This window comes from Rattus rattus, chromosome 1 (genome assembly GCF_011064425.1).
Source record: "Rattus rattus isolate New Zealand chromosome 1, Rrattus_CSIRO_v1, whole genome shotgun sequence".
In the NCBI taxonomy this organism is placed as follows: domain Eukaryota; kingdom Metazoa; phylum Chordata; class Mammalia; order Rodentia; family Muridae; genus Rattus; species Rattus rattus.
The window spans coordinates 16065831-16075517 of record NC_046154.1 but is presented as its reverse complement, the minus strand read 5'-3'; the positions used below and the strand labels follow the sequence as shown (position 1 = coordinate 16075517).

At 52.3% G+C, this 9687-nt stretch overlaps 1 protein-coding gene across 2 annotated transcripts in view; it reads right to left on the bottom strand.

The window, feature by feature from the left end:
- Nucleotides 1-3818: 3818 nt before the first annotated feature.
- Nucleotides 3819-9687, bottom strand: part of Kazn (kazrin, periplakin interacting protein) — a 979201-nt gene continuing 973332 nt past the window's right edge. For both annotated transcript variants that reach the window (XM_032895070.1, XM_032895072.1), the window contains 3 exons: nt 9431-9597; nt 7685-7799; nt 3819-5769 (listed from right to left, as the gene is read on the bottom strand). In XM_032895070.1, coding sequence (XP_032750961.1) covers nt 5605-5769; nt 7685-7799; nt 9431-9597 — 447 coding nt within the window. In that variant the 3' untranslated portion in view covers nt 3819-5604. The remainder of the gene's footprint in view (nt 5770-7684; nt 7800-9430; nt 9598-9687) is intronic.

The following is a 9687-nucleotide window of genomic DNA, read 5'->3' as shown; positions in this document are numbered from 1 at the left end:
TCACCCACCCAGTTCCTATTGTATGGGGAACAGAGGCCTGCAAGTACACATTTCAGACTCATGGAGATCCTAGACCCCGCTTGTGGAGGTACCTTGGAGGGGACAGTGAGGAGACACAGGGTGGCTGACCACTGCTAAACATCTGGCTATTGCCTTTGGAGTCACAGGGTAAAAGGGACAAGCATCTCGAATAGCAAGTTTTGGTCAATGTTTCTATGAAAGAGAATTCAGAGTTGTCTTGTCCCCCACTCTCATGTCACTCCACAATGTAGATGCAGCTGTTGTCATGCAGCAAAGACTGAGGGTGTGCACAAGTGTGCACGTGTGTGTATGGGTGTGTATCCATGTGCATGTGTGTGCATGCATATATGTGCATTCATGTGCATGCATGTGTGGGGATAACTGCTCGGAAGGGGTTGAAGGAAGGGGTGGGAATTACTTTCTTTGGGTTCAAATTCAGACAATGGGCGACCGAACTGGGACATTTGTATTAAGCGACAGAAATCCAACCTGAGTTGTGGGGGACTGTTACGGAATGGCTCAGATCCCCTCGTAATCTAGATGTTGGCACCCTAACCCTGGTACCTACAACTGTGACAGGGTTTGGAGATTAGGTGAAGAGGGGAGGGTTGTCCAGTACAATGTGACCTGTGTGTCTATAAACACAGGGTCGTTTTATGTGTGAACAGAGGGGTAGCCATGAAGAGCACAGGGAGGGAGGTGGACAACTACTGGTTGCAGAGAGAGGCCTCAGAGGGAGCCAACCTTGGGCTGTGGATGTAGCTACTCTCCTGATAGTTCTTTGGAAGCTTACGATGGTCACACTGACTTAGACAGGCTGGGGTCTCCAATCCGCCAGGTGTGTGGTCAGTGCTTGCTAGGTTTTCCAGCTCTTGAGAGGTGTAAAACTAGGGAACAATACTCCCTCACTTTCCATGGGTGGGGTGGGTGTCTGGGACCGTGGGTGGGGTGGGTGTCTGGGACCGTGGATGGGGTGGGTGTCTGGGACCCACTGTGGTTACTCAGCAAGGAGAATGAGGCCTTCAGAGAAACAATAACTCTCCGTAGCCTGCAGGCATCCTCCTGCTTTAAATCACCTGTGGATGACTTCTGTCAGCATTACATGTTGTGTAAACAGAACTTAATACCACACTGTTTAGAGAGGCAGGATAAGAGAACCGTCTACATGTCTGTTACAGATGTAATTGTTTTTCTGCCTGTTTCCGTCGAGGTTGACTGAGTTCTCCGATGGTAACCTGCAGATACGGAAACTGGCTGTCCCAGGGAACCGTGGGATATTCTGATGTGGCCAGAGAGGCTTCGGTCTTGACGGAAGATCCCTTTCCCTCCAGCTAAGATAGCCTTGTGATATTCAGACAGGAAGTTAGCCTGACAGCTCATGGAGGTGCCAGGATAGAGCTGAGGCTATGGGGACACTAATTCAAAGACTCAGGGTGACCCTCGATGACAATCAGATAGTTATGCCATACTGATGTCTTGGGCCAGAACATACGTCACCAGCTTGACAAGCTCCCCTCCACACCCCAGGCTTCTCCAGAGGTGTCCAGATGTCCCTGGGGGGTCAGAGAAGTCAAATCTACCTGAGCTCCAGCTGTCTGAGAGAGGTCTGCCTCTCTCGTCCCCACCGTTTGGTCAGGATTGTTCATCTCATAGGACAGCTGGGAAGACTGAGACATAGGTGGTTCATATCCATCCCGTTGGGACCTTCCCTAATTAAAGGAGTTAGGGCCTTTATGTGGGTTCTTTTCCAGGTCTGAGCTCAGCCCTAGAGCTCCAGAGCCCAAGAGGCCCAGCCTGGGGCCACTTGGACGCGTAGATGTTTATAGTACAGTTCCTCAGAGCCAAAGAAATTTCCTCATTGACAAAACTGAAAGCTGGGATCCCTTCCCCACTTCTACCTATATTCTCAACCTGGAGGTCACAACCCTTTGGTTGAGCGTTCAATGACCCTTTCACAGGGGTTACCTAGGACCATTGAAAACACAGATATTTATATTCTGATTCGACACAGAAGCAAAATTGCAGTTACGATGTAGCAATGAAAATAGCTTTATGGTCGGGGGTCACCACGGCATGAGGAACTGTATTAAAGGGTCACAGCGTTAGGAGGGTTGAGAACCAGTGACCTAGAAGAAAGCTGCTCTCTGAATGACAGGCTTAGAGGGCAAAGACAGCCTGTCAGCCAGTCAGCCTGCGAATGCCTGACACAGAGCAGCCTATTAAATGGCTGGGCTCAGTAAGAACTCACAAACACCAAACTCACACCATATGTTGGCAAGCCCATCTCGTATTAAAACTGAACAAAAACATGCCCAGCTCCTGAGTAGCAGAGGTAGGATTACTGTTCATTTAGAGGCTAGCCTGTGCTACAGAGTGAATCTCATGAGTAGCCTGGGCTAGACCAAGACCATGACTCAAAAAGCAAGCCAACATATAAAGACGGAATAGAAGACAAATAGGAGGTTTGGGATACTTGGCTAGGGCCAGCAGGCCCTCAGGAGCAGAGGCTGGTGGCAGCAGGTAAACCTTGGGACTGGGCTGTCTTCCTGTGTCTTCCAGTTCTTCATCTCCTGCCCAATAAGCAGGAAGGTACATGGTACCTGACCAAGCCAGAAGCCTCTTTTCTGGGAGACAGGATAAGCTAGGCTAGGTTGGTAGCTTCTGTGAGGGGCACTAAGGGTCTTGGGGAAAGCCCACGGGCCAGACCCATCTGTGATGACACAGGCTTGGCTGGGAAGGTTGGTCATGCCCTTGGCACCTGTGTGATATCCTTGGATCCATCTTCTGGAAGTTTGTGCTGACTCTTGGATTGACCCAGCTGCACCCGAAATGACTTTGCTCAGCTCACCAGAGTGCACACTGAAGATGGGGAAGAGTCGTATGGCTCTCCCTCCCGGGACTGCAGACACCTCCAGGGGGAGTGAGAGATTCCGCTTAGGAGATGGTACCCAGAGAGGGACTTGCCAGCACCAGAGTGTATTCCCATTTGAGTTGTCACGGGGTGGGGGTGGGGCGGGGTTGGGGGAGAGTGACCAACAGCACAGGGCTGGGGGAGGGGAGAGTAAGTTGTGAGCACAGAGGCAGATGATCAGGTTCACGTCCCCCACCCCACAACTCTCTGACCTGGTGAAGCTGGACTCTTGGCCTTTCTAAGAAGTCCCCCCCTTAGTTTCAGGGGCTCCCAGGCTCCCTTTGTCTAAGAGGCTGCAGGGACAATAAAGGAGAAAGCCACCCAGAAAGGAGGATCACCTCAAGGCCAAGCATTTATTGTTACATTGTTAAAATTCCCTCCGGGAAGGTGCGGGACACTGAATTCATTGTTCATTTGCCCTGCATTTACAGACCTTTCACGGGGCAGGAGACATCACTACCCACACTGGCTTCTGTAAAGTGAGACCCAGAAGTTGCCACCCACCCAGGAGACACTTTCCCCCACAACCGGGGAAATGGTCCTGGGCCTCCTGGAAAGGGCTGTCCTGATCCTGCTGGAGCTCTTTGTCATGGTCCTGAAGTTCAAATTTACATCTGCCAGGACCCCACCTACCTTCACGACCTCAGTCTTTGGCAGGGTTCCCTGTTCTAAGCGCCCTGTGCAGGCCAGGCTTAGGGGAGAGCCCCTCTCTCCACTTCTGACTCTAGTCACCTGGCAACTCCTGCACCCTGTGGTAAGGAGTCGAAATAGAGAATCTGCTAAAAGTGACCACTGGGTGAGGATGGAGACGGACAGGCATGCACAAGACGGAAGCCCAGAGTCCACAGGCAAAGAGCCGCCTGATGCTATTTGACTCCCAGAGTCTCTCCCTACCTAGACTTTACCCTTGCAAGGAGCCCACAAAGCCAGCAACATTTCCAGGAAGGCTGTCAGTATATTCCTGACTCCAGAAGCTGTGTCACCCTTTAGGGACTTGGTTTGACAGTGACAGCTGGTTTCAATTAGACGAGGGCCTCCCCTCTCCTTATTGAACTAAGGGTTCAGTTGCTTCAGGATTCCAGGGACGGGGAATGCAGATTTTAAACACTCAGGAATGTAGAGCCTGAACTAAGCTGGGTTACACCCCAGAGGTTGACCCTGTGAGTCCTGGTGTCTGCCGGGTGTCCTTTGGAGGCTGAGCCCCAGACAGAAAGATTTCTCCCCATCTCCGAGGCCCCTGGACTCAGGTTGTGAGGGAGACCGTGACTGTGGAACCCTTAGAGAGATGTCTTTAACATGGGGGGCCGCGACTTTCAAGTTTACTGGCTTTGTGTGGTCTTCCCGGAAAGAAAAGCTCTCTACACCGCTACAGAAGTCTGGCTTTGGTGGCTCAGAGGCTGTGCCTATCCCCTAACCCCCCTGTCATCTCTGGGAATCTGAGGAGAGTTGGCACAGAGCAGAGCTGCCCTGAATTCCTCCCTGTCATCAAGGAAGGCTCTGCTCAGTCAGCTTGGACCCTGCACCCAGTAGGCCCACAGGCAAAACTCTCAATATTAAACGTTCTGCGCTCCCCTCTTGCCTACCTCCCCATCCAAAATGGAGCGAACTGGCCTGGTGTCTGCAAATGTTGTGGGTGGAACTAGGCTCATTCCTCCCCATGTCCCATCCCGTCCAGCTGTTTCCTGAGAGGCTCAAAGCTTGGGACAAATGTTAGCGAATGTTAATCCTCATGGCTTCTCTGGGAAGAACAGGAAGTATTATAGGTAAGACACTGAGGCACAGAGAGGTGAGGTCACTGGGAGGAAGCCACACAGCAAAACACTGGCAGATCAAGACTGTGGCTAGAAAGGTCCTACTCAGACAACCCGGTGACCTTGTTCTGTGGGATTTGCACCTCTGTTAGCTCATGGGTGACCTTACCTGTCTCAGCTGACAGGGACATCACCACAGGGGTTGGTCGGGTTAATGACAAGCAGTCTCCCATTTTATATCCACACTTGGAATAGCTGTTTGGGACAGAACTCAGTAGCTATCCCCCCACCCACTCTGGAAATCACATTCATTCTGGTGACCGGATGTCTGTATCCCCTAGGGCGGCTGCTGTCAGGCCCCTCTGCCCTGCAGAGATTTCCTTCCTGCTACCAACACGTCCACCTCATGATGTGCTGCTCTTAAAGTGGAAGAAATGCCCAGGCCATTTTGCATCCTTCCTGAGTGAACGCGGAGGTCAGAGTTCAAGTTCTCTGCCCAATGGTCTGATGGTCAGCGTCCGTCACCTGGCGGCTGCTGGTTGGCTTTGCAATTGGTTCTCAGTGCCCCTGGCTTTGCCAAGGCTGGGTGGCTTTCCTACTCCTCCCGGCAGGGTGTTCCAGGCCCACAAGACTGACCCTTCTTGACCATCCTTGAAAGTTCAGTGTAAAGAACCAGCAGCACCCGGGCCACCCACCGGGTGGTGACCGGATGATCCGTCCTCAGAGATACAGGACACCAAGGTGGGCACTCTCTGTCCTTGGTGCCCCCTGGAAATTGTGACCGTCTCTGGGAACTCTGTTCTGACACCTGTCTGTCCTCAGCTCCGGGTCATGCTGTACAGTGGGGATGGACGGCTCTGGGACACTAGGCTCCTCTTCCTCCTCCTCCTCCCTGTTCTGGAGTTGAGGCACATGGCTTTCTTACACATTGGTGACCTCCAAGCTGCTGTATTCCTCCAGACGACACTGCTCGGGCCTGCCTTGGAGGTCATCATCCCCGCAGTCCTCGTTCTCCAGAGAGCCATAGTCGTCATAGTAATCAGGCTCTTTGCTGCTGAAGCCTCTTCCTATCTTCCCCAGGGGCAGCTGAGGGGACAGAAAGAAACCAGAGGACAGAGTAAGAGATAGGTGAGAACTGTGTCACGGTGTGGCACCTCCAATCTAATTGCTGTGTGACCGTCACCATCTCTCGGAACCTTTCTGGACTACTCCATGGACACCGCCCCTACTGCCCAGATACAGGGAAGGGATTTGCAGAAATCCCATAAGGAACCAACGTTTGAGTTCCCAGCTACAAACAATCAATTACCAATGGGTGACTTCAGACTAATGACTCCACAGCCCCTTCCCCGATAACTGTTGATAGACAGGACAATGCCTGGGAGTGCGTGTGACCACAAATAGGAGGTCTCACTATATGCTGCATCCAGGAGGAACTCTAGCCCTACTTGGTATGGCCACAGAAATGGGCTTGGGGCTTGTACATGAGTCCTGTTCTGTATTTCTGGCTGTGGGACCTGGGATAAGTTACTGCTCCTCTCTGAGCCTTCATTCTTCTCAGCTGCATGATGGGAAAAGTGACAGAGACCTGGGCGAACGGTTGGAAAGAGCAACAATCTGTATGGCAGGGGCTGCAGGATGGGCAGCTCAGAGCAAGTGCCCTGTGGGAACTGTCCCCCTACACGGAGGCCTCTTGGTGGTGCCTCTGCTTCCGAGCTGACTTTTGCTCCCGCAACACTGACCGGTTATGTGCTCGACTGTCCGTCTTTGTAGATCAGAGCATCCCCGCTTGAGAGCCGTTCTCCAATGAGAACTTTTTACTCAGGGCTTCCAAATTTCCCTAATGTGGGTCTATTCAAGCAGCCTGTGTGTATGTGTGAGGGGACATGAGTTCTCCTCCTTCCCACCAATTTTTTTTTTTTTTTTGCTCCTTTGGAATGAAGATACAGTCGAAAGAAAGCCCTAGAACCTCAACAGGGTACCTGCCTTTAATCCCAGCCCTTGGGAAGCTGGGACTGGAGGACGGTGAGTTTCAGACCAGATTTGGCCACATTGTGAGATGTATCTCAAAAATAAAACAGGGCCAGGCTGGCAAGATGGCTCAGCGGGTAAAGGTGTTTGACGCTGAGATTGGCGATCAGAGCTCAGCCCCTGGCACCCGCATTCATGGTAGAAGAGAACTGAGTCCTACAAGTTGTCCTGTGACCTCTGCGTGCATGCCGGGGTGTGCACACACAAATACACTAAAAGTATTTTTAAAAAATAAAACAGGAACATAAGAAAGGTTGGTTGGGGTGTAGTTCGGTGCTCGAGTGTTTGCCTAGCACGTACGACCCTAGTCCTGGGGTTGACGCCCAGTTCTGCAAAACCAAAACTAGATCAAAAACCAAGAATGGCTAGCCCAGGATAATGTCCTCAGATGCCAGTGGCAACCTGTTCTGGCAATGCCCCACCTGAGCTCAAGTGAAGTCCAGGTGACACCAAGTGAACGCAAAGACTTCACTGTATGCAGTGACCATGATGGTGGCTACATCTAGAGTTTCTGTTGTTCTCTAGCCAGCTGCCCTTGTCCTGTGCTGTCCTACTGGGTACACTAGAGGTTCCATGCTGGCAATGGAGTTCAGCTGTCCCTGTTCTGTGCTGTCCTACTGGGTACACTAGAGGTTCCTTTCTGGCTAAGGAGTTCAGAATCCAAGTCAAAGGTTTTCCGAGCATAGAGCTCCCTGATCTCGCCTAGCAGTCACCTATGTGAGGGGCTCTGCAACCCAGGGGCCATGTGCTTCAGGAGGTGAGGGGATCCCACCATCTGTAGCCACCCTGCCATAGGCTCTGCCTTGCATGGACCCTTGTCACTGGGCATTATTTTAAGCAAGGGCCCAGATACGTGATGACTCTGCTGTGTGCACCTGTGACCTGAATCTGCTCCAGGTTCACAGGGGACAAAGGAGCCATTGGTCCATCTGGAAAGGATGCTTGCCCTGTGGATGGAAAAGCCACTTACCCGGCCAGTTCTGTACTTGCTGTTACTGCTACCGTCCTCTTTCCCAGCTCTGGTGATGCTGGAGGCCCTGCCAGGCGGTGTCCCAAAGCGCTCAGACTCTCGGATGCCTGTGGAGCTGGGACATTTCACAAGTTAGAGTTAGTAAGAGACACAGCCCACTGCCCCTTTCCCCAGTCCCACATCCCCAATGCTTAAAACACTGGCTATTCCTTTAGAGAGAGAGGACTGGGGTTTGTTTCCCACATGGTAGCTTACAATTGTCTATAACTGCAGTTTCTAGGGATCTGATGCCCTCTTCTGGCCTTCATGGGCACCAGGCATGCACGTGGTGCACACACACACACATACACACACACACACACACAGGCAAAACACTCAAATACATTAAACAAAAATGAGGGCTGTGTATATAGCTCAGTAATCGAGTGCTTGCCTGGAATATGCAGGGCTCTCCAATATTGATTAAAAATAAACAATCCTTCCTCACAGTGTGTGTGTGTGTGTGTGTGTGTGTGTGTGTGTGTGTGTGTGTGCACGTGTGTGTGTTGTTCTTGGGACAAATGAAGCAAAGAGACAGCGCCTTGCCGATGGCATTTTGTGACATCACATTTTGTGACATCACTGTGAAGGACTGCTGGGTCCACCCAGTCTGGGATGCTGTCCAGGATGGAATCCTAATATTGAACTTAATAACAAGGGATGTTTCTCCAGCTGGTATTTTCCCACCCAACCCACAGCATCCTGGGAAGAGCACACCGGGTGGATCCAAAGGGTCACCACCACTGTCCCCTAACCTGCTTCTCCTCCTGCTTCTCCTCCCCCTCCTCTTTGAAAGCTGAGCAGTAGCAGGGAAGGAGAGCAGAGGCCTTCCCTGTGTGGCTCACTGCAGAACTGCCTCATTAATATCAACTCCAGGAACCACCTCAAACATCTCACCGTGTGCCCGGGATAACTGTCTACTGTGGGGTGGGGGCTCTCTGCTATTGGGGTGGTTTCTGAACTACTTAGGAGCTCTTGGGGTTGTGTGTCCCCTCATCTGACTGAAGTCTCTCCCCTGGGCTTGTGGTACCCAAGTCAGGGACCTCGTCTCACCAGCCAAATGTGATACCGATGGGCTACATCCGGATAGAGGTGACAGCAAGCTGTTAGGCTCCGGCTGATGGCTGCACTGTCTCTCTGTCCCATCAGCCTCCAAATCCTGGAGGAAGCCCACTTCCTTCTTTTGATCCCAGCTTTTATGTAGCTCCCAAGGAGTGACTGGCCCAACTAATGACAAGGAGCCACCCCCCTCCCAGTGTGACCCTTGACAGCATGCACAGGGTGGGTCTGTGCTGACTGGGTACTCATCCCAATTGCTCTCTTGGCAAGGGGACCAGTGTAGGTGGGTGGCCGTGCTCTGCTCCCTTGGGTCAGAAGCACCATGTATATGCCTAATCCTGCCTCTGAACCCTCGTCTCCCTGGCTACACCTGGCAGAGTGGCCACCTCGTCCTGTGAAATCAGTGCACCTGGTCCCCAGTTTAAGCTACACCTCACACAGCCTTTCTCCCATCGAACCGTTCGCTCTCCCTACTTTAAATGCCCAGTGCAGCGGATTTAATGTATGCTTCATTCGGGACCCGATGCTCCTTCCCGACCAGTGTGGTGCAAGGATAAGTGGCGCTCAGCCAGGCAAGGACCAGAGCTGTGTCAGTACGGTCTGGTTCCCCAGCCATGCCCTGCTTCCTGAGTACCGTGGCCTACTCACTTGGCTGGATGGAAAATGGTGCTCATCTCCTCTGCCAGGTGTCTCCTGAGGATGTGCTTCCCGCTGGGGATGCCCAGGGCGGTGGCCATGGCCTCGGCATTGAACGTGGGCTCTAGGACCAGCACAGCACCGTGGACACCGCTGTTGGTCAGGTTGTCGGCATACTCCTGAGGGCAGAAACGTGAGACAGAGTCAGGGGCCATCGGAGCCAAGCAGGGATGTGACCCCAACAGCTGACTGATTTGAGAGTGAGCGGG